Source organism: Pseudopodoces humilis, chromosome 3 (genome assembly GCF_049639895.1).
Source record: "Pseudopodoces humilis isolate 2021_Gansu_Grassland_sample_001 chromosome 3, ASM4963989v1, whole genome shotgun sequence".
Lineage (NCBI taxonomy): Eukaryota > Metazoa > Chordata > Aves > Passeriformes > Paridae > Pseudopodoces > Pseudopodoces humilis.
The window spans coordinates 70454148-70479657 of record NC_142202.1 but is presented as its reverse complement, the minus strand read 5'-3'; the positions used below and the strand labels follow the sequence as shown (position 1 = coordinate 70479657).

The window sequence follows — 25510 nt, the reverse complement described above, 5'->3', positions numbered from 1 at the left end:
GATTACTGCAGGAGTCCTTCTGTTGCCCTGCTTTGAACCTGGTCATGTTAGTTTTCCTGAATAATGATGGTAAAAAGGTAAAATACACACTCTGGTACTATGCTGCTGTCTTTTGTTCTGGCTTAGACCAGTGTTATTACAAGCTGCTCCAAGGAGCATCCAGGCTTTTGTCTTGCATAGTAAGTCTGTTTAAAATTAACATTTTCGTTACTACTGTATTGCCTCAAAGGATACTGGTGCTTTTACTATTAGCACCCTAGAGGAAGTGCCTTAAAATTTTCTTCCTTTTGTAAAGACGCACTGAAGTATTGTTGCTCTGAAATGTGCTGCTTTTAGTCCTTAATAGAAAATATGTTGTTACTGGTTTCAAACAGTGGTACTTTGTCATATTGATGTACTCTTGCTATAATTAATATAGCATTTTACAAATAAATTTAAGTTAGGTAACTTTTTATTGAAATTATTTTTAAAGGTAGAAAGGTAACATTTTATGGTTAGTTTTGCTTTCATCTTGTGCACATCTCTGTCCATAATTCCTCTGCGCCAGCACCTGAGGAGTGAATAGATGGTGTGGAATAGCTGCAGGCTCTGAGGAATCAGTGATTCTTTATAAGTACACGTTCACTGTGTTTGTGCACGGGGCCACCACTCACGTGGCTGCCACTTCTGTCCCCTGGTAGAAGCGCTGCATGACATGGTTGGTGTGACTGTGGTGACTGTACCACCAGAGCTGCACTGCAGTAAATTGACAGCTCTCACCTAAGAGATTCCTTCAATCAATCCACCTGCATAATTGCAGGGAATGTTACTCCACAGCTCATCTCTGGCAAAATGGCAAGTGGAAAAACAGCCCACCAGACACAAACACCCCCTCCAACACTTCACCAGTCCTGATGAGACACAAAAGGAACAGGAACACAAAATTGTGTCTACCCTACCTGCACAAACACTGCAGTCAGCTGAATCTGGGCCAGGAATTGGACAATTAGAATAATTATCAGTTACAGACTGATATTGTTCCATGCTTCTATTTAGATTAGCTATGTCATGAAAGGGTTGCCATAACAAGATCAAAGTTTCAGTCTTGAGACAGTCATGTGACTATTTAGTTCTGAGAATGAAACAGCTTGAGTAATAATCTACATTGGTGAAGGTAGCTAGAACTAGGGAAGTCAAGGAAAAACAGCACAGGTTTCATATAGACAAGTAGGTAAGAGTGTGCCTCACCATTTTAAGATTTATATCTGAAAAATAAAAACTCCTAAATATACAAAAGGAAAATGCCATAGACTGTTCCTCTTATCCTAAGAGTGAGGGGTGTTCTGCAAAAGTCACAACTACATTTTTAACATGGTTTTCAGGTAGGAATGCCTAAGGGACATTAGTATGTCTTGTCTGCTTATTAACAGGCACCATATGAAGGAATCTAAAACAAGCTTTGCTAAAACAAGATTTATAAGTTAGGCATCCTGTATGAGCTTTTAAAGAAGAAACACTTGCTACATACCAATTCATGTTCAAAGATTGACTGCAGGCAGAATAATGATTAGATATATTTATTGTTTACTAATTACATTGATCACTGTTTTTCCACGTGCATGTCCTCCTTCCAATTTCAGAAAGGCCTTTGGAACTTCAGAAAATGAGAAGACTTCATCAATAACTGGTTGAATCTACAGAATAAAGAAAAATGTCACTATATTAGGAATAAAGTAATGTATCACCCTCACACCTCAAACTGTATGAAGAAAAGGGGGAGGTTTCTTTAAGGTATTTAGGATGGAACTTGCCCTGTAGCCACATTTTAAGATTTTTTAGGGATACCTCTGCATCCAGGAGAAGGCTTTCTGCTGCTCTTTGCCCAAATTTTGAAACACCTTTACTAACACAGTTTTACACCTCTTACCTGTGGCTTCTACCACTAACAATGGTGGTATCTGGTGATATATTCTATCACCATGTAAGGCTGTAACTTCTACATCCTTTTAAAAACTGGCACTGTGATTTAACTTTTTATTGTCCACAATGATATACTGACAGAAAGAACATTTTTTTTGCCTCATATTTCTCTACTGGTTTTCTTGTTAAACTCAAGAATTGTCACAACATCAGATATTTTAAAGATACCTATAACCCTGATGCCCATCAGTACATAGCTGAGTACCTGTAGAAGACCACAAATGAAGTGGAAAAATAGTCCACCAATGTTTGTTGCTGAGTCATTTAACTACACTTGAAAACTCAGCCACTGTATATTCCAGGAGCCATAAATCATTATTAAGCCTAGCTTGCATCAACTGCTATTTTGACATTAATTTTGTAGAGTGGCCTTCTGGATTGTTTTAGACTAATTTCTAACAACAACAGTGAAACTACTTAATCACTCTCCCCATTATTAAGTAAAGAGCCTGAAACCCCTATAAGCATTTTCTTTAGATATCATAGTGTACCAACAGAAGCAGAATTTTCAGCTCTTCTGAAAAATATTTATCACTGCTGATCCAAGGGGAGAGGTTATTTTTTACTGTTAAGTACTGAGTAAGCATTCCCAACACCAAAATAAGATTTGTCTATAGATGTACCTCCCACACCTCCTACCTAAGATCTGCCTCCCCTGAGGTTGGTCCTTTACCTTTGATCCCATAACACCAGACCAGTGCATGTCCTTGCACTGATACTAATCCTCTTACCAGAGGAAGACATGACCAGTAGATGAGTCTGCAGCTAATGCTTGCAGTGATGACGATTTGAAGTACCCAAGATCCAAACACACTATTTACAGTGCTAGAAAAAGATAATTTTCACTTGTATCAGGGAAAAATTATCTTCTGTGCTTTCCTTATAGTTTTAGCATGTACCCTTCTCTTGTTGAATAAGCCAGAACTGGTAATTTCTCTCTGCTGGCAGGATATGTATCATGCCAGACAGAAAAGGAATACAGCAGCAATAAAGACACAATGTGCCAGCTTTGAAATGGTACTGTCTTTCAAAAGCTGCCTTGCTTTTACCACGAGACAAAGGGTTTTTACTTTCAGATGTGCTGCTTAGAAGGTGAGTGTGCAGCACTACCAAGGAAAGGTTTTCATGCACACACACTTTCCTAGCAGCAGTGCTGACCACCCAGCATCTTCCCCAACAGCATAACAAATGCTCTCTGATAGTTGTCCATGTTCAGGGAGGTCCTTTTCTTAGATCTCCTAATTTTCTCTTCATTTATACACTGTGCCTTACATTGACATCCACTCCTTGCATTTAAATAACTACTGACTTTGCTTGTATGATAACAGTAATCCAAGACATCAGTACTCTTAATTTGCACCACAGTATTGCCCAATATCACTAGATATTCCTTTTTATTTTGTCAAGGCAAGCTTAGCCATAGTGTGAAACTTTACATGGCAGAAAATTGGGAATGAATGCACCCCTTCCAAAGAATGCATCAGAATTTTCAGACAAATCACTTTGAGAGCCACTGTGCAAATAAATATAGTCACCAAGTGCCTCAAAGTTTCCATGCAGCAAGGTACAAGGCTTAGTAATTATTTCCCTTGTTCTGCCTAGACAATGTCTGTAAACTAACCCCTAGCAAAGTGAGTAGCATCACACAGCAGAGGAGCCACAAAGATACCCCAACTGTGGAAGAAATGTTGGGTATAAATGATCATGTTCAAGACAAACTCATGTCTGGTCAGCATTCAGTACAGAATGGAAATGTTGTCTTGGACATCAGCAAAGTCAGGGACGTGGACTCAAGGCAGAAAAAACACTGAATTCACAATGGTTTGGGGTAAACCGAGCATCTGAGTGCAGCTGCAGCTGTTGTGACCATCAGCAGGAGGAACGTGCTGCTGATCAGTACTGACTGTTTTGAGGAAGACCAACCCTTGCTTTCATAGCAGATGCTTGGGAAAACACAGTTCAGGAACCTTGCTGAGCCAAGCACTTGTACAGTACTTATTGTTAGTGGCAGTTGTGTACAAAGCTGTGGTGCTTCAACTAAGAGGGAAAAAAGAGATGCAGAAACTCAGCCTGCTGATGCATGGACAGAGTTGACCCTGACAAAGTAATAGGCTAGGAGGAGAGGAAAAGTATTCAGGGAAGAAAGCAGAGCAGCAGCACAGGGGATGTGAAGTGCAAGGGATTCCAGGGAAAAGCAGAAGTTAATTTCAGACATGTGCAGCAACTGAGAAAACATGAACAAGACACTTCGCTGTACTGCTAACCCACAGTCCCTTACTGTAGGTTGCAGCTTATAACCCTGACAGAGGTATGCTACATCCTCAGCCTGTTGGGTAGAGTTCAAAGCAGTGCATTTGAAAAGTGGTGATACAGTGATTCAGAGGAGCCCTGAATTCATCCTCACAGTTCAAAGCACCGTGTGTATTGCAGTCACCACATGCTCAAAGCCCATCTGCTACATTGATGTAACCTCTAGCTTCATTTAAACGCTGGCTTTAGGCAGTGCTGTAGAGAGACGTGAATACCGAATTGATGATCTTGGCAATCTAGAGCATTAAACATTTTATCTGGCTGGCTGGACAGTCCCATTGTTTGAATAACCCTGAAAGGGCTGACCGTGTTGCAGCACAGTGATTCACTCAGCCTTTACCATAATCCACTGACTAAGATAAAATTTCTTCCTGTGAACAGACAAATAAGTAGGGGAGCGTCTGCTGTTTGTTGAATGTGTGATAATAAATGGAGATTAACTGGATAATAAAAACACTGCCTATTTACAGCCACGCATCAGTTCCTTGCCAGAGGACACCTATTTGTTCAGGGAAAAGGGATTAAACTAAAGTCTGGGAGAGAAAGGATTACACATACCCACATTGAAATGTTTATCTGAAAACAGATTGGGCCTGAAAGGTATTTTCTTCCTCTTCATTCTCTCCAATGCAGGACATACTATAGAAATGAATCTCAGGTCTCTTGGAATGAATTCATGTGCTTGGAAAAATAAAAAGAGTAGTTGCTGATGCTGATTAAGGCTGTCCTGCACACAGCACAGAGGTGGTATCCCAACCACTCCAGCTCTGAATGTAGCAGGCAGTGAACAGCACTAGTCAGCAGGAACACACTCCCGCTCATGGCAAATTCAGGCCCACCCTTAGAGGTCCCACTTTCTGCGGTAGCAAGGGCACAGTTTGAATTTATCAGGAGAGAACAAGTGAGAAAACACAAAAGGAATGGAGACGGCTTTGACCCTCATGGTAACGTCACTCCAGTAGATGCGCAGCTTTTTCCTGCCACTGGAGGGAGAGCGAGAGCCTTGAAATTCTCAGGAGAGCGAGGAACTGAGCGCAAGCCTAGTTCAGAGCGCAGAAGGACAAAAGTGCCCTCACTCACAGGACAGTGACAGTGCACTGGCTCTCTTCCAGGTCTGCAAAGGATGGCCATGTCAGAGCTGCCGGGCAGCCTTGCTTGCGAGAGTGGCTGCCTCCCACTGCACATCCCCTTCCTACACCTTGGTGAGGCTGCTCAGGGCTCCCATACACCATCCTTAGAAAAGGTACTTGCACACAGAACAAAAGCTGGGATGTGCTCCACTAGACATCAAAATCCTCCTGGGGGCTTGCTGTAACGGAAAAGATCTGGCTGCTGTTTTGACTAGCTGATTTAAAAGATAAAGGCTGTCTTCCTCCAGAAATTACCACTGGACCTAAATGTAATCCATAAGCACAAATGCAGTGCTTGATCCTTTGGCCTTTAGTGAATCTCTCATCAATGTCAACAACAATAATGAAGAAAAATCATTAAAAAGAACAGTCCTTGTCCTGGAACTAAACAATTGGTTATCCATTTGTTACTTTTTTGTCATCCCATGGGGAAAAAAGATGCTGTTTTGGGACACTCCTACTTTAGCTGAGTATCTTCTCTGCTGTACTCATGTTCCATGCTCCTTGCATCTTCTCCTTAAAATGGCATGCAACGAAGTATGCCAATCCTCATATTGCTTGCCAACAGCAAGTTCTAGAGTCAGCCCTCACTGAAGACAAAGGCTGAAGTTCTTACCTTCTGCAGCAGCTGGCTCTGGTCACATCTTATACAGGTAGCTTTGCAACTGCACAGTACCAGTGTAGAATTGTAGGATGGTTTGGGGTGGAAAGGACTTTTAAAGGCCATTCAGTCCAACTGCCCCTGTCATAGGCAGGGACACATTCCACTAGACCAGATTGCTCAGAGCCTCATCTTTGAATATTTTTTATAAAACCTTCCTTGCTGTGTTTTTTATTAGCTTGTATTTCAGAGAATATGTACTATCATCCATGAGCACATTAAAGGACATCAGGTACATTATATTTCTGTCCCAAATACGTAACAGAAGTAAAACTGATCCAACAGTACACCCATAACAAAAACTGCTGCAGTGGTTAAGGCATGGGAATGGAAGGCAAGTGTCCCAGGGTCTAATCCCACAGCCATCTTACCAACAACTGTATTATCAGGTCTTACTTGTTTGGTTATTAAGACAAAGGACATTTTTCATATCAAATCTCTAACAGCAGCCCACAGGAGCTCATGAACATCATGTACAATTATTAAAATGCTAGCATACAAATCCCCAGTTAAGCAGCCTATCAGGGTACAGTTCAGAGTGTAGAAAAGGCTTCAAAATCTCGTTTGTTAATTAGCCCTGGCAGAACAGCTTCTACAGAACACAATGAAGAGCAGTAAGAAACTGGAACAAGCCCAGAACTGCACTGTGTGGTAGCCTAGCCCAATCTTAAATCAATAAAAATAAGGAAGATCCTGGGTTTAGCTATGTACTGGACCATGCTGAAAAACTGTTATCTAAAGGAAAGCACAATTAATCTCCTCTAGAATCCCTGGTAAGGAACATTCTTGGTAGTTGTTCTGACAATTATGCTGGTAATTAAAGCAATCTGGGTCAACATCACCGTTTACTTAAGACAGCCAACTTCCATACAGTTAAACAGAAATACATATTTACATGTGAAATCATATCACATATAGAGATTAGAAGATTAGTCCTTTGTAATCCACATCTTCCCAGTCTCAGCAAACTAAACTCACAGCAGCCAAGGGCTGCCTTGTCTGCACGTTACCCCTGCACTAGTCACAATTCCCTCCTACACCAGGAGGCTAGAGCTCAGAACACCAGGACTAACTTTCCACACAATTTACAATTAGATCAGGTTAAGGGAACACATCTAATTAAATGCCTGGAAGACGGTGATGAATTTTTTCCAGATCTCATTGTGGTGTAAGTGAATCTACATACTGAAATCCTATTTCGCCACAGAATGCAAAATTTCCATTAGTGTCCTTCACAGACACTTTGTGATGTAACCACACAGCACTTACATAAGGAGCATAAGCAAGCCACCATGTCCTGGAGGAACAGGAACAGGTATGATTTAATAAAAATCACAGTGGCTTTTTTTTGGTGGCTGTGACAAAATGCAGATAGAGCTTCTTTTTGGAAGAGAAAGGGCTGAACAGAGCTTTTGGCAACCCCTCCATGGTCAACATCTCTGTGCTCTAGCCAACCAACCTGCCAAGCAAATGCACTGCAACAGGAAAACACAAAATTAAATGCAAAAAAATAAAAAGGTGCAAGCTTCGCAATTTAGTATGAAGAAAGACGGTCATCAGAACAAGTGTGAGTGACTAAAGAGTGGGGAGAATGACTGATCTCTAGTTAATTGAGACATTTAAGTGTAGAAACCCCTATAATTAGGCACCCTAGTGCGTTTTTTAAGGGAGTCTAAAGCAGGCACCACACAAGGGTGAATCCTCAGGTATCTTAGGATACCTTAGCACCGTCGGAAAGCCTGGAATTACTGTAGAGAAGGCCAGATCTATAGATGCCATGTTTGGAGAACATTCAGGGACTCAGTTTGATATTCATACAGCTGAGAGAAATGCAACAATAGTGCAGTAAGGGCCAGGAAGTAGTTATTTGCAGAACTGTGACAAGATGAATTGGAAGCAAATCAGTACACACATACAGAGTCCAGAAGCTGTGATGACCTACATTAGCAGTAGGTGTAAGCCTCTTAAATCATGGCCATCCAGACAACTCTCAGAACCCATGGTATGTCAAAGTGGATGACCATATGCATTTGTGTTATTTACTTCTTGAATAGGAAATACCTAGGAACAGGAAGCAATTCAATTCCTCATTTTAACAAGGTATCTCAGAGCAAATCACCAAAGGTGAATAAAGGGCATTAGCCCTCATTAGTACATCAAGAAATTACGGTAGCAAAAGGTTATGTGATTTGTTCACCACTGCAAAAGAAGACAGCAGCAGGTCCAAAGAACAGTCAGCATCCTGCCCTCCAAACCATAACAGCAAGTGCTAAGTCCGAAGCATCTAGTGATTTCAGCAAAATGTATAATCAATACTACTCACAAATTACATTAATATAGGCATGCAGTTGTTCTTCCTATGGGTGCCTGTGCTGGAACATCTATCCAAAAAGAAAACATCAGAGAGAATGATGTATTCATTTAATGATTAGAGACTCTGCCCTTTAGCCTTCCTTCTGCAAAAATAACTCATCCATCAGCCCATATGATGCAACAATGCTCTAAATGAAAGAGTATTAAGTCACCAGAAACACTGCACACACACTTGTACTGCATTTAAATAGCACTGAATTAAAATGAAAATGTCACATTTCTGTTGGGCTGAATGTTAACCCACATCCTATTAGCGTGCTGCAGGAACACACAACACACTCAGTGCTCCTGCTTACAACACTAAGGAGTCTTCTGAGACTGCTTTCCTGCACCAGCCTTTATAAAAGGCAAAGTAACTGATCAGTTATGAGTTAGAGGCTTCTACCAACTTAAGTACTTATGTGAATTTGGCCTATTTTCAGCAAGGACTATAGGATATCTCTTTAGAAGGAAAATGCTGGGCAAGCAGCAAAAACCAAAATTGTCTATGTTAAATCCACAACACTGACCAGAAAAGCCCTTCAGTGATGACACTTCACCGAACAGTGTGCCAGCAGGTCTGTGTCCTGAATTGAAATCTCTGTTGATTTCAGTTGCCTTTAGATGAGAACTGTAATTCCACAGGAACATTCTACCATGGAAAGAGACACAGCAGCTTCTGACATGGGCTTCATCAACTCATTTGGTGGAGCTCACATTAAGCCAGTCCTTACTGGGTTATAATTAACTGCTGCAATTCAAACCACAACAGGGATTCTCCAGCAGTTTAGAAAACAGCCAGTCTCTCTCAAATTTGTCAAGGAAATACTAGGTTTTCTCCATGCCCAGAACTGTTGCAGCAGCCTCCCAGCCCCTCAGTCTTGCAACTGTCTTTCTGCAAGATATCCAGCTGCAAGGCAGAGAAAACAGCTCATAAACTGAAAGTGGTGTACAGTTCCCAGAACTGACTGATGTGCAGGTAAATTACACAAGGAAAATTATTCTCTTTACTTGTATTAGCAGCTCATCAAATCCTCTCCTTTGCTTCCCCATTAAAAGAAAAGTCTATTAAAAGAACTCCTCCTCAGAGCTGGCATTTTGCCAATCTCGATTCCTTGCTGCAAAGATCATCCAGGTGAGAACCAAGTAACTTTAAACAAAATATCTTATTCTGCGTCCATTGAAGGATTGAGAACCCTTTTGCTTTCACAAAGGAAGATAATGAACTCATCAGAAATAAAAATCTTTGTTGGTGCAGAAGGACTGTAAGGAGAAACACTGTCAAATCAAAATGATCCGTAAATGTTTCAGAGGTATGCTCTTCAACGCTTCACTTACTGTAACATCTCTTTAAACCCTCATCTCTTTCTAATTTCTTACATTTAATCCCCCTATATCATTTATTCCTGAAAAAAGCCTCTCATTTTCAGGAGCTTTCTAATTGCTCTCTTAGTCACTTCATACAATCTCAAAATTAAAATGTGCTTAACAGAAAAGACTAAAATCTGAAAAAAAACCCCTGCATTACTCAAAAATATTCACTCAAAGGTAACAAGTTAAACTACATGAGCTCAATTTTCTATTCTTGATACATTTCAATGCTTTGTGCTTTTTTTATTTCTCCTTTATTCTTTCCTATGAAAACATGAACATTTATTTTCACTTACTTATAGGAAATTGTGGTACAATTTCTCCAGTGATTCTCTCCTGCCTTTTTTCCCAAACACCTACTCTTCTGAATGGATGGTCTGTCCTTTTAAGAGAACTCTTGTGTCTAAACAAAAAAGGTCATAGTCTTATTAATATCTGTCTAAATGGAACACAACTGGGTCTTATAAAATCCTGATGACAGCTCAGATGTTTACAGCATTGCACAAAATAGAGTAAAATGCTACTGGAATGACTCTGCAGACAAACAGTCTGACGTTAGGACCTGTTTTTGCACAGAGAATAAAAGACCAAGCAAACATCTTTGTCCTCATGATCATCTTACTACCAGAAGTACATCAGGACATTCATGTATGTATGACGTACATCTTAAGTGGCCATTGCAATTCACCTGTCCAGGTTATTAAGCAAAGAACACCGATTAAGCCCTATCTCTATTGCATAAACAGCTGTTTCCCAAGAGGCTTTCATGAGCATATTCTGCATTTGTTTTGCATACAAGGTAGGAGCAGAACACAAAACAAATTGCAACTGGCTGAGAACAGGACAAATGGTAAGAACAAAGACAAGGGCATTTCTTTTTCTTAGACACTTAGAATTTAGCAGTGTGACTGAATGCAATCACAGGATGAGGACCTTCTACAGCTTCTTTCTTAACCACAGGATTATACAGTTCCTATAACACCGTATGTAATGCAAAGCAGAAAACTTTTTATTCTTAGCAGCACTGAGGTGCCGAAACAGAAGCAATCAGGTCTTCAGTACAACAGCAGTTTATTTACTCTTTTCCAAACACTGGAACATATTGCATATCAAACAAGGTCAATCAACACTCAGACTTGGAGAGATCTAAATTTTACTAATATGCACAAATTTTGAGCTCAAGATAGCAGTTCACATACTAGAATTACCAGCAGTCATGACAGACTGCTTACTCTTCTGCTTATCTACCACACAGAAAGATTAACAGCAGTTGTCCATATTCTCTACTCTTGGATAATTTCATGTTGCCAAAATTCCCAAAGAGGACACTGCTGGGACCTATATCACCACACAATCCAAAACATAGGAAATCAACTGTTCACTCCCACAATATATTTTGTAACAAGCTCATAAACCCGAAAAGATCACAAAAGCAGACTGTAATCTCTCTTGGCTTTTCCCCCCACATCCACTAAGATTCCCCAGAAGTTTATGAATGCTCACAATATTCCAAGTCCTTGTGCTGAATTAGCATAAACATCATACTCTGCAGCACTGAAATTATGAAACACAAGATTCTTGTCACAATTCTGCCAATGGAGATCATCTATTACATGCAATAACTAGAATATGCTAGTTCTATGCACACTACAGGCAGGATGCCCAACCATCCAGGCTAAGTAATTTTGCCTATGCAGATACACAGCCATGTTTATTCTGCCCAAATGAACCAAGTGAGACCTCTTAAAACATAATTTTCATGTGGAGTTTATATTAAATTATTCCCACTGGCAAAAATAAACAATCACTGGACATCACTCCTTGTAACTTTGTAAGCTTTGCGTTTTTAAAAACGTACGCTCAAGAGGGAGAAGGCAGAACAGTCTTAAGCACTATGAACTCCTAAATTCCATGCAAAAGGCAGAAGTTAGAAACTGGAAAAAGTTGATTTTTAACTAGTTTTCTTTACCATGACTCTCATAATATTTTACTTCCCAATAGTCAACTACACTATTTTTGAGTCCAAGCAGCATCTCTTTCAGCACAAATACCCAAATAACCATTACTGACATACCTTTCCAGAATCAACCAGTTCTGCTATTTCATCCAAACTTGGGCCACTTGGCATGAAAAATGCCCACCGATAATGGACTCCTTTAAGGAGATGCTGCAAGAAAGATCACAAATCTGTTAAAATACCATGAGAACAAACTGAAATGGGAACTAAAATTAATGACAGAATCTCTGAAGAGTAACTTAAGGAAAAGACATGGAAATTATATGCTACTGTCTGAAAAAAACGGCACCAAAGCATGTGGATTAAATGTACGGACCAGGATGCTGTATTACCACAATAGGATCAGGTTGAATTTTGTGTCCAATTGTTTGAGTTCGCTGGTAGAGAAAAACAATTACCTTGTCTGTGCAGCTAGAAACAGAATTAGTTGTTACATAAGAGAGAAATGGTGTTATATGTTCACAAAGGGGGTGAAATAAACCCAAATTAAAATGTGACATTTACAACCTTCCACCTCAGTATCAGTGACTTAATTTTCCATTGTAATATCTGCCAAAGTCATCACTGTCCAACAACAGATGGCAGCTCACATGAAAAGCATTTTGGGAAGATCTCTCACACATAAGTCAAGAGCTTCTCCTCTAAGTAAGTCATTACAGGAATAAAAGCCGTCATCTGCCAAAGAGAGATGATTTTTATATATGGCATAGAATCCTCTTCATCATGGCAACATGCACACTGAGAAATACTATTACATTATTTCTTCCCCGCCTTTTCATTTTGTCTTTGGACTTTCTTGTGAAAGTACTACTCCAGGACTTAAAATCCCATTCAGTCAAGCCTTTGCAGGAATACCATAGCAACTGCTTGAAAAGCATTCATTTGGAGAGCAAGTACACAAGCATAGGGAAGAAAAAGTTCTAAAAAGCCCCACTGATCTGGCCACTGGCAAAATGTTTTAAGATCCACTTACAAAAACTAGAAAAATCAGTATCACCATCCACACGAACATGAAAGAGATGAAAGACTTTCTAGCCACCCTCGACCACACTTACTACTCTCTGCTGCTGGAACAGGATGAAGAGAATCAGTCATGGAACAATGTTTTTCAAGAAAGCCTGACTGGCCTAAAGCAAGTAACAAAACTGCCCTCACTTCAGTGAGGCAGGGATTTGCTGTGTTTACTATGAAACCCTGGCTGTCAGCAGGACTCACTAGGGAGGCCATATGGAAAAGGCCACAATAGAAAGCACTATAACGAATCAAACTTCAAAGTCTCCCAAAGTACTACATACACTTAGCAGCACCACCCCAACTCATTTCTTTTCAGTGCAAGAAAGAAAGAATAGTATACTTAATGACATATGAGGACAATGCAACAGCTGCCCCTCCATGAGCTCTGTGACTGACATCCAAGCCACAGAAGTAGTCACTAAAGTACTCCAAAGTATGAAAGTACATAGGATTTTGTCAAATACCTTTAGAGTTTTGGAACCAACAGTGACTCCTGTTTGCAGCATGCCATCAGCCACTCCAAGTTTGTCCATATTGATCAGGAAAGGTGTCACTAAGGTAACATATGTTGCTCCTGACCATTTCTTCAAGAGATCTAGTGCCCACTTCTCAGTGGATCCACCAACGTTATCTAGGATAAAATCAAACCTGCAGACATAGAAATAACAGGTTTAAAATCTTGATATGGGAAAAATAACTTCACCATAACTAAGCTAATTAATAGCAGAAATCAGCTACAGTTCACATTTCTACATGTCACTGCAATGCAAAAATAATCAGCCTGCAAGACAGCAGCAGGAAAGTCCCAAGACTTCACAAAGGTCCCAAACATTCAGCAAAGTTTAATGTACAATGGGATTTAAATTTACAGGTTATTGTCCATTCACTGTGCATCAGACACAGGCTATTTAAAATGTACACTTAAACTCCAAAAAGCAAACTTAGATGCACAACTACATTCTGTACTTGCTTAAAGCCTTCTAGAGCTCTATCTCTTCAGCCCGCCCACAGAGACTACTGGAACAGTCTTGAGGTCTAGCACTAAACAATATGGTATGTACATGTAAAAACTAGTCTGGACTCATGCCCTCAACTAGGAACAGCTCTTGTACATGCTTTACTCAACAAAAGTCAGTTCCAGTGGCTAAAATTACATAAACAAATTACTCTACTAACGCTTATTTCCTCACATGTTTTCTGTGATCCAGTTCTCAGCTTTGCTTCTCCAAGTTTTTTTTGACCTCCTTATTTATTTAGGGGCCATTTTACCTCTCCTGACAGCTCTTTTCTTCACATCTACCTATTTAACATTGAACCTAACAATGCAAAGGATCTAAAACCTTCCCACCATGGAATGGATATATGCAGCCTCTGGCAAAAAGCCACAGTTTCAGTGTTCCTTCTCATCATCCCAGCATGTGAGCCTGTAAAGGCTGAATAGGGCAACAGGGAACTATGCACCTGTTCTGTTAAATGCACAACTCATTCTCATTTTCATCTGTAAATTTCCAGCAATCTTCAGATTGCAACATAATCTAAATAATTTACAAATACGAGGGAAAATACTTATGCAAATTAAATAGAAAAGTCCTTATCTCTCTGGAATGACAGTTTTCCTGCCTGTCTTCCAAGGGTGTGATTTCACATTTACAGTTCAGTTAATGTAACAGTTAGCTGCCAACAAGAAAAGATCTTAAAAACTAATGTTCCTGGAAGGAGTAGCTGACTGGATTCTGAAGAGTCAGTACAACTGCAAAGGGGAGGGAAGTAGGAACATCCCAGTCAGTAGAGCTGACTGATCAGCCTAGGTGCATCATTAAATTGCACCCTAGGACACTGTTGTTGATTTCTCTTAGAAAGGGTCACTTTCCTAGAATGGTTGTTTAGCATTTAAAGTGTTGCACAAAGGCAGATTTTGCACCAACTGCAAAGTCCATCCTGCTGTACAGACAGTGTCACTGCCCTCGCAACTGCCCTCGGGCCTGCTGACAATCACACTACAGCTAAAGGGCACATGGCTTCTTAGCACAGTTACCAGTAAAATTCTCCCACAGATCGAGCAGCTTCTATTTCCCCTTCCAGAAACTTACCTCAGTCTAGCTAAAAAGAGCTGTGTAAATACCATATTCAAATACAAGTAGATTACATTTAAACAGACGGAAAGATTAAAAAACAAAAAATACTTCTGTTCTAGAGAAAAATCCCAGGCTAGTTTAAACATAGCTGCTGTGACAAGATAAATGTGATTGTTTTTCAGAAGCAGCTGTATCCAATGTTACAGAACAGAGATTTACTCCCAGTTGAGTTGCACAGTGGCAAGTCACTGCTTCTTCATGATACAGTTCTTTCCTCTACAAGATGAATTTTGTATTTACCAACTTCACTCAGGATTTCAGAGGCTTATTTCAATTTATTCATGCATTGTATATTCTCCAAGGTACTTGGATGGAAGCTACAAAATTGTTCATATCACAATCATTGAAGAGAAGCACATGGAAGTGAGCTTGTCTCCCAATTAACTGGCTTAGTTTTACAATGTAATCTTTGCTGGGCATACTCATTTGCTAACTGCATCCAAAAAGGTGAATCTGCTTTACAACATAAGGCTTTAGAAAAATTTAGGGAACTCTGATAGAGTCAGGCAATCAAAAGGCAGAAGGTCTGACCACCAACTCCTTCATCTCAGCATTAAGCAATACAAACACTCACAAGGGTAATGTTTTAAGATGCTCTTCCAGATTTCCAGATCTATAATCAACCACATCATCTGCTCCAAGCTTTTTCACCAGTGTGCTGGCATCATGAGAGCAAACTGCTGTCACGTGAGCATCCCAGGCCTTCATTAGCTAAAAACAAGTATAAAAAAAAGAAGCCCAAAGATTAAAATTTAGTGAAATAGAGAACAACTTAAAAAGCCAAAATCTCATTATATTCATATAATGAATGAGCGCCATTAATAGGGAGTGGAGAGACTGTTCTAATACAGGCTAATTTGTCACAATTCCCACAGACAAAATAATGGCTAGAATTTGTCAATATTTAAGGTGGTTGTGGGAGAGGAAGAGTTGGTGTGAAAGAAAGAGTTTGGGGTTTTTTAATGCCACTGAAACATAGCAGGTCTCATGACAAATAAGGCTCTCAGTTTGCTCTGAATCTACCACCTAAGCACACCAAGAGGTACTGTCCAAGCTGCCAATCTACCATACTGGCACCACATGTACCATTAAATATTATTAAATACGCCCTTTAAGTATTTCATATTACTGCAAATAGGTTAGGTACTAGTAACAAGAAAAAGAAGGAAGTCATCTCTGATTTACCACAGGGACAGTATCATGTTATCATCTACTCCAAAAGCTATAGCAAAGCAAAGGATTTTTGCTAGTTATCTCTTTTTGCATCTCATTTTTTCATTCACATGTTTTACCTTGATTCCAGATAAATTAACATAGTTTATCCAGGCTTGATCAGTTAAAAATTGTAACTAGTCAATGGCTGGTCAGCCTTTCATACTTAGAGTCACCTGTTTTATCATGGATCAGGCAAATAGTGTACCACAAAAAATTCTGCTGTAAAACTCTTTAAAAACTGCTGTGCTTATGGCCTAGTAACATGGAAAGCAGTGATGCAATCACCAACTTCTTTATTTTTTTATAATCTTAAGAGAAAGATGTTTCAGCATGAGATGACACTAATTAGAGTCAAAACCACCAAATTAACTGAGCATGAACGAGGACGTTCCATAACTAATGAATCAACAAAAGAGCACATTGACGTTCCAAAGTTTAGAGCTACTGGAACACACAGACAAAAGGGCAGCAGGGCAAAGACAGTGAGGGAAAGTAAATCTAAGCCTCTGTGCTTTACAGACACTGCAGTCAAAAGCCTGATGGCCTCTCACATCATTTGACCAACTACAGCAGTTGTGGTAGGTAATGTTCTCCATCAGTTTTCCCTCTCATACACCAAGTTCTGTTCATATTTAAAGTGCACATCTGAATGAAAGATAATGAGAACAGGACACATATTTCAAGTTACACCAATCAGAGATTTCCTGCACCCAGATTGTGAAATGTGATCTTACACACAACTACTTTCCTTGAAAGTCCCTGCTTCCTACTTTAAAATAATACAACATAATAAATGGAAAGCAATAAATCTGAAAATACTTTCCTTTTGGAAATATCAATTGTCTCTATCAGACAGACTGATCAGTAGCTTGCTATTTCTCTATTCCTTCTCTTAATTCCCTTCTGTTATTTTTTTTTTTTCATACTGAAATGCTTGAAGATTCATCCTGGGCATGCTAGATAGTATTACCTGTACAGCAAATGTACCAACTCCTCCTGAAGCTCCTAATATTAATATTCTGAAAGAGAAAATTAAAATATATTTAATAGTTCTTTAAATAAATTCTGGAGTAACTATGTATTCTAATGTTTCTTATACATCTCTGACACTGAATTATTTTTAGCAGAAGATTGGTTTTGTCATTAATGTTATTCAAGAGTGGTTAACTGTTCAAATAGCCAAAAATGTGACTTAACATTATTGATCACGTGTTCTGTGCCAAAAGCATTACCTCAGCACAGCCAAAAAGACTTCCTCATATGTGCTTTCAACTAAATGCAGGCAGTGGAGCTGTCACGTAGTAGCATTTATATCGCTCAAAAACCCTGAACCTGTCCTCACTTTCCCAAACATAACTGTTGAATTTGGGACAGAATAAATTAAGAGTCCTTTCTGTCTCCCAGAGTACACTGTCATATCTCCTAAAGAAAAAAATCCAATTCACCAACATTTTACACAAATCGATCTTATCTAAGAGAAAAAGTAGTTTAGTATCACATTATTTAAGGAGACTGCGAACTGCAGAACATATGGAACATAATTTTCCCATATTGCATAATGTTTATCTAAAAGACAATAATACAATGAAGTACCCTCATCATTAACAGATTTAATTTCTATTAAATGAAGATAGGTGCATTTTCCTTTGGAAAAAAGCAGTAGAATTTTTCTAGTTCCTTCCAGTACATCTCAACAAGACCCTGTAAATGCCAGCTTGTGGAAACTGGCTCATAAGCAAGAAAATGAAAGAGCATATTGTCAAATTATTAGCAATTGAGAGTTCATTTTAACTAATAACCCTAAATTTATAAAAAAAAAATAATACAAGTTTACTTGTGTGAGAATCTTACTGCTAGAAGCCTAATCACTGTTCAAAAATTTTATCCAAACATTTCATTAAATAACTAATCATCAGAAAGTGAATTAGTATGAAAACCTTGCAGCTCAAGTTGCAAACAGTGCTTTGACTTTGGATCCATTTGCTAGGACAAAAAGAAGATCCAAGATGAAGTCCTGGCATAGGATTGAGGAACATCATGTTTCTCAGAGCTTCTGTTTGCCAGAAAAATCTCAGAATCTTCAGAAGCTGATGAAATTCCTGTTTTAAATCTCACAGTAAAAGATGTTGAAGGAAATTGCTTTTTACAGTACAAAACTGTACTATACAATCTGGAGTCTCAGTTTACTAAAGTTCTTTGAAGTAGCTTAAGAGACTTGGCTTTGGTCACACTATCCATTTTAAAATGCTCCTTTTGTAAGTGATCAGATTCTGTTCCCTCCCATTTCACTGATCCAAGCTGCAAAATTCAGATTAAGAATATGAAACCACAATACCACAAAGCCTGCAGCTTTTAAATCTGCCAAAATGTACTTATCCTCAGAACCAGGCTTCTAACGACAGATGCCTGAAGCAACATGCATATTTTGACTTTAGTATACTTGAAAAGGCTCCAGGATACTACACTCAAGATATTGGGTTAAACCCATCTTTATCCTTTAAAAGGACAGTTAAAATTAAATCCTTTCAAAAGAACATTTTCAAACTGCCTTTGCAATTTCACTCCTAGATAAAGGGCATTTTTTTACTACATATTTGGTGGAAAGCAGTCATCTGAAGATGTACAGTTTGCTCAAAGGATTTAGGGAACATTTTCAGTTTGGAGACCTGCTTGGCTAGGACTGGTTTTTATTTTCCCCTTGAATAAAAGCCCTCAAAAGTCCTCCAGGTAGAAATACTTTCAGATTCAGTTTGTTCCTATATTACATGGACTACTTTCTACCACACCTTCCAATTATTAAAACTGTCTCCACACATTGTGACTTCAGTAAAGCTCTTCATTTCTGAGACAAACTACATCTGCACAGGAGATCCATGCGCACCAGCTCAACAGATCAGCATTTTTACAGCACTGACAACAGCAAGACACACAGGTAAGAGAGGGAGTGTTTGAAGGTGCAGGACCTGTTAGGACAGTACTGAATGACAGATGGTGGCAAGTGCCAAAGCAGGAACAGTTTTGCTTGCACTGCCTCAGGAAAACACAGCCAGGAGAAAACACATCATAGAAACTACCTGTTTTCACTGTAAGGGTGAGCTCAGGAGTAAACTAATACACAAGTATTTGCACCAGGAAACAAACTAACAAATCTTCTGACCTGGACAGAGATCCAAGAGAACCAATTATTTCAAAAGAAGAGAAAGAACATTTATTCCCCAGGCTTTCCTCCTTTCTGACAGAGGCACAACATTCACACCAAGATCCCCATGGGGCTCCAGCAGTTCAAACAATCATAGGGAGCAGATCTCTCCAGGTAAGCACACACATGAGAGTTGAACCCATCTTAAACCCATGAGTTTAGCCCATCTCCCTGGGCCCTGCTTGGAACTATGGTGTGGTCAGAAATGAGAACAAAAGAAGCAGGACCTGTTTCAGCTGTGTGTGTCCCCCAACAGAACATACAAAGGGTGGGGAGTGGGTGTACAGATCAAGGGCTAATATTTTCTCCAGATTATAAACTATTAAAAATTTTCAGTGACTTAGTTACATGCGAGATAAAAACTGAACAAATACATGAATTTTATATAGTTACAAAATTGATGTATTTATTGACTAAATATATCAACTCTATTTATATATAAAATTATATTTTATTTTATTATGCCAATAAAACGCCCCTGAGAAATTTATTCCTGGATCAAGAAATGTTTACCCTTTCAAGAAGTTTTACAACCTACACTGACTTTATACTTCTCAACAGATAAAATGATGAAATAACACACAGACATTGAAAAAAAATATTTACTTGGGGTATTATATCATTCAAATTTTCAATGTAAGCATATAAACCAGGAGTGTACATTTGGTAGCTTACACTAACAGAATGCAACATTTCTGCCCAACATACATATACATGAAAGTCTAAGATATTGCCTCTGTATTCACATAAAGACTTTTACTTAATAGCAATGTAACCACTTTGAATAACTTCTCACACTATCAGATTTGTTTTGTCATGCCTTTTGTGAATACAGAAAGCAAGCTATCTAACAGCTAGTGTTGAACAAGCATATCCCCCTTCTACTGAAACAGATCAGCAACACATATGAGAAGCTCCAGGTATCCACAGAGAACTTCAATACAACAGAGTCATCCTGAACATTTAGGATAGTAAGAACATTTAAGCTTCTACAAGAATATTGACATTAATTAGAGTAGTACAGAATGGAAAAACAACTGGAATTGCAGGAGGATTCACAAACAATGACAGCACACTTCAGGAAACTTGTATAAACATAATCTGTGAAAGTATGTGCAGATGGAGCAGATAATCTGTCAGATCACTGCCAGACACTGGACTAACAGCAAGTATTTCTGGTTAGCCCACGCTAACGCCTTAAAAGAGGCAAAGAGAACAATACACTCCAATAGAAAAATCTTGCTGCTTTTAAGATGTCTTAACATTGCACTAAAGCACCAGTGAAGTAGTTTTCATCAAGGAATATAGCTCCTCTGCCAAAATAAGACATTTTTGTGTGCACATACACCTTTCTACATAGCTGTTTACATACAGCTACAGGAGACAAAAAGACTGACATAAAATCACATATGTAGGTAAATTCTTACCAAATACATAACCTAAAGAAATTAGGAAACACTGTATAAATTCTTGTACTTTTAAATTATTGCCCTGAGAGTTCATGGAATGTAATGCACAGCTCCTTCAATGCATTTTAAACACTTTCCCACAAGTAATATTTCAGGGGAAAAAAGGTACCGTCACATAAGTCATTCACTGCTGGTTTTACAGTTCAAAATTTATAGACAGGAAATAGAATATTTTTAAGTACATTAAAATGGGTTTTTTGCTTATAGAGTAATTAAAAATTTATTTGGAACGTGAAAGTAAATATTAAATGTAAAGACACATTACAAATGCAGTTTGAATCTTACTGTTAACAGCAAAATCTAAACACTTACCTGAAGATTGGAAAGACAATTTAATAAGGCTAGCCTAACAGTGTATCATTAGGTTAATTCTATTTACCTGTGAAAGATAATAAAAAGTATAAATACTGAAAAATAAAAAGTAATGTGATCTTATTTAGAATTTTATTACTAGCTGGAAGTTAATTTCAATAACGTCTCTTTGAAACTCATTTAAATTTTGCAATTTCATTTTCTCAAAACATTGTTTATCTTCAGAAAAAACAATTACTCAATATTCTCATGGTGAAGTTCCCTGTGACACATGAATGACCACTCACTCGACTGTCTTCCAGAGATGTAGGTGAAGAATTTCAACAGATCTAGTGTCCTTTGCAATGTGTTGCATTACAAAGTATCAGCAAGATAAGACGAGGTCAGGCATCCAGACTCCTGCTACCCAGTAATTACTTTATGACCTAAACCTGTGATGCAGCACAGTAATTTTAACTACTGTTTTTCAACTCCCATAGTTTTACTTTTGCCCTTATTTCCATTCTGAAGATCCTGCTATCTATTCACTCAAACATCTAAAGGTCAAAATAACTGAAAATTTCAATTATCAGGAGAAAAATGCTATTTGCTCCAATATTTCACTGCATTTTTCCTCATCTGCCATTGTCAGATTGACAGACTGACAAACAAAGTCAGTTTTTCTATTTCATTGGCTGCTTGTCTTGCATGTTCTCCTTTTCTTGTCTGCATTCCTGACCCCATCAAAGCTCTGGCCTGCAGGTCAGAGTCAGTGACAAGAGTCAGTCACCTGTTCATTTTTCTCTAAAAAGCTGGAAAACCAGTCTGTTCCAAATGGCCCACACATGCAGGAAGTGAGTGAACCACATCTCTGTCCTTGAGAGGGCTTTTTGTGAGTTGTCAGTATAACTGAGAGGATATTACATTTGACTAGCTGTCTTAACAGGCAAAAAAAGGCAAAGTCCCTATAAATTCCTGGAGATAACATCCTCAAGTTCTCTATATAGCCCACACATTATATATACATTGGATTATGACAGCATCATAGAACAGCCTGGGTTCGATGGGACCTCAAAGATCATCCAGTTGTAAATGTCCTGCTGTGGAGAGGAACACCATTCACTGGAGCAGGTTGCCCAGAGCTCTGCCCAACCTGGCCTTAAATATTTCCACTTGTGAATGTATGGGCATCCACAGCTTTTCCGGGTATTTTTTACATCTATATAGGGACCTCATCTGAGCCTTCCTCTAAAGAAGCCTCTTTCAAGCAGCTTGTGTGGACAGAATCCATCATCCTCAGACAGCTGATCTTTATGGATGTCATGGTGTATCTTTATCACTGCTGGACGTGTCTTAGAAGCAGCTCCTCTATATAAAAATGAAGAACTTTGGTTTTAGCACCAGAACTGTTTACTTACCTTTTCCCACTACAATTACTTTGGTTCAGTCCTCCCACTTGGTTAAGCGCAGACCACGCAGTGAGACCGACGTATGGTAAGGCAGCAGCTTCTGTGTGACTGAGAGATTTTGGCTTAAAAGATACCTGAAATAAAATCATATCTAAGTCACACAGGAGCTCCTATGTGACACTGAATATTTAAGAAAGCTTTACTGAATTGCAGATTGTGTATTGCACATTTTTAGCCATCATCAAAACTAGCTGGAGTACAAATCAATCCAAGCACTAAGAAATAAAGTCACTTAAATACTGAAGAAGAAAAATGCCAGCCTTTACAACTTTGAGGTTTTGTTAGCTACAGTTTTTACAGTTTACCTCGTTTCCACTAGCTACCACGAACTCTGACAGAGTGCCTTGTTTCCACGGGGGAATTGCTGCCCACACCTAAAACCAAACAGAAAATAACTATCAATTTTTGTAGCTTTGTACACAGAAGTTTCCTTCATTACAGAAAACTTTCTTCTAATTCATAGAATGTCTTCACTGTTTATCAGAAGCCAGTTTTAGCTTATTTTACATCAAAAAAAAAATCACAAAACTGACTAAATGAAGGACTGGAGAGCTGTGTAAATAAACTGTACCACTGCATTGTGTATAATATATAATTTTTCAACCCCTCCCCCCCATACTACTCCCATGCCAGGAAAGCCCAGATTAGAGGGGTGAGCATGGTGCAGAATCAGGATTTGCTATGCTAAAACTGGTGAAATGTGAAAGCAACCGGTGAAGGTGAAAGCAAACAGTATCAGTATTTGTGTAGGCACCCATGAAGTGCTTTTTGGGATAAGCCAAAGTTCCTACTCCAAATTAGTCAAGAAAAACAAAAACAAATCCCTTCTTGTTAGAATTTTACCTTGAACTGAAAACAAAGCGGCACTTTGAGTGTGCAAAAACAAAGAAACAAAAACCAAATAAACAAAATTCCACTTTTGCTACTGCTTAAATGGATCAAAAAACACAAAAGGGAAACTAACTTGCAGAAGCAAGTATCTGAAAGACTATGCTTTTCAGAGAAAAAATGAAGGGAAGAAAGTATTCTAGGGATTTACTGCCAGATAGGCCTTATTAAGAGTACAACAGCATTAAAAAAATCATTAAGAGCAGAATGAATGTTGAACATCTCATAGCATATTTTAACTACACATTCTGGGAAAAAAAATAAATTAAGAGATCGGTGGAATCACCTCATCTCCAGGTTTGAAATAGGACACACCCAGTCCACATTCCATAACAACACCAGAGACATCTCGACCAAGTGTTAGAGGAAATTCAGCCTCGCCGGTTTTGAGTTTCAGGGGATCCCGCTTCATATTTAACGCGGTTGCACCATAACCGCCTGCAAAACATGGAATCAACCACAACATACCATACTGAGTGTTCATTTATAATTGTGCAATTCCAATTAGAAAGCATCATCTGTACATAACATGCCTCATTTCTGTTATAACTAAAGCATGCAAAAAATCTTCAATATCTCATACTTCTACAGATTTTAGAAATAAAGAGCAGGTGTAAAAAATAAAAAGTCGTATCTCCTCTAAGATGAACAACCTGGACTTCTATTCAATAAGCAACAGACAAATGCTGTGAAGTCTCAGAACTACCCATCTAGTAACAGTGCGCAGCCTAAAAATAGCCTGCTTTTGGGCATATATGTCCATTCAGCTGTTTGGACAAGTTTGCCTAGGGGCCCTATCATGCTAGAAAGTGTCTTAACACGAATCCTCAGATAGGATGTCCCATCACCAAACACCCAAATATAGTCAAAGATTTTTTAAAATTCATGAAGAGACCCAAACACAGATTACAGCTCTGTCAGCAAGCTTCCTGCAGATATATTTGCTTATTCTGCTAAAACTGATTCGATAGGCAACCACTTCTACATAGGAAATGTAAGGTATTCTACTACCACAACTTCCTTCTCGTGTTTCAAACTCAGAAAATGGGGAAGTAAATCTGATTAAACGTATCAAATACGAAGAGCCGGGCAATGAAAGAGCCAAATTTCCTGGGCGGGATGACAGCACGTCCTCAGATGCCAATTCAGGATGGCAATGAACAACACAAAGCCTTGCCTTATGTCGCACTTGCCGACCTGGCAGCAACGCAGACCTCCAGCGCTATTCACCTCAAGATGGGAAAATCCAGCATCACTTAGGGGCAATGCTGTTCCTTGGCCGGGCGCCTCTCGGTCAAAAGAATAGCACCACAATCACTCAAAAGTTCACCAACCCAACACACATACGCTCTTGTCAGCGGCATTTTGTATCGTTCTCCCCTAAGAACTTGAAAAAAACCTTTTCGTATTGTTCTTCCCCGAGAACCTGAAATAAGTTACGTTTCCAAGAGGCGGCGGTTTTCCACAGGGCTCGGGGAAACACGTGTGTTGAGGCAGGCCTGGACACTGCCGAGACAGCTGTGTGCCGGGGCAGGACGGTGCCCTGGCACCGCTCGGGCCGCCGCGGCCGCAGCCCCAGCAGAGCCCCTGCCATCCCGGCAGCCCGCCCGCGGCTGCTCGGGCTTGGCACTTACTTCTCATGCTGAGGTCGATGGGGTTCAGGCTCGCAGCGTGAACCTTAATGATGACCTCGTTCGGGAAGTGTATGATGGGGAACATCATGTCGCTGGTGAAGCGCAACACCTCATTGCTGCCGTACCGGTCTATGACCCAGCTGGGCATGGCGATCCCCGCCCGCGGAGAGGAGCGGAGCCCTCGGGCCGGTGCCCGCCTGCTCGCCCAGCGCAGCACCCGCCCGCCCGCAGCTCCCCACGACAGCATGGCCGGAGCGGCCGGGCCGGGCCGGGCCGGGTCAGGTGGAGCCGGGGGATCGGGATCGGGACCGGGATAAGGATCGGGCCGGCTCGTTCCCGCGTGCCTCAGCGCTCAGCCCCGGCCGACCCCGCAGCCAATGGGCGGCCGCCTTCTTG

At 39.7% G+C, this 25510-nt stretch overlaps 1 protein-coding gene across 3 annotated transcripts; it reads right to left on the bottom strand.

Moving 5' to 3' along the window:
- Positions 1 to 1489: 1489 nt before the first annotated feature.
- Positions 1490 to 25506, bottom strand: RTN4IP1 (reticulon 4 interacting protein 1). 3 transcript variants are annotated; one of them, XM_005518245.2, is made up of 9 exons: positions 25115 to 25506; positions 23767 to 23918; positions 22898 to 22966; positions 22542 to 22666; positions 17135 to 17183; positions 15524 to 15660; positions 13279 to 13462; positions 11858 to 11950; positions 1490 to 1673 (listed from the first exon to the last, which is right to left on the bottom strand). In XM_005518245.2, the coding sequence occupies exons 1-9, from the start codon at positions 25359 to 25361 to the stop codon at positions 1557 to 1559; spliced, it is 1173 nt and encodes a 390-aa protein (XP_005518302.2). In that variant the 5' UTR covers positions 25362 to 25506; the 3' UTR covers positions 1490 to 1556. The 3 variants fall into 3 exon arrangements, with proteins under 3 accessions (XP_005518302.2, XP_014119148.1, XP_087909028.1); XM_014263673.2 differs by lacking the exon at positions 1490 to 1673 and adding an exon at positions 10096 to 10186; XM_088052902.1 differs by lacking the exon at positions 1490 to 1673 and adding an exon at positions 11302 to 11337.
- Between the last annotated feature and the right edge of the window lie 4 nt (positions 25507 to 25510).

Coding starts and splice junctions, on each gene's coding strand:
- RTN4IP1 (XM_005518245.2), bottom strand. CDS start 25,361: ATGCTGTCGTGGGGAGCTGCGGGCGGGCGGGTGCTGCGCTGGGCGAGC. Junction 11,951..13,278: donor TTGGTTCCAAAACTCTAAAG/GTATTTGACAAA, acceptor TCTTTCTTGCAG/CATCTCCTTAAAGGAGTCCA. Junction 1,674..11,857: donor AACTGGTTGATTCTGGAAAG/GTATGTCAGTAA, acceptor TTTATTCTGTAG/ATTCAACCAGTTATTGATGA.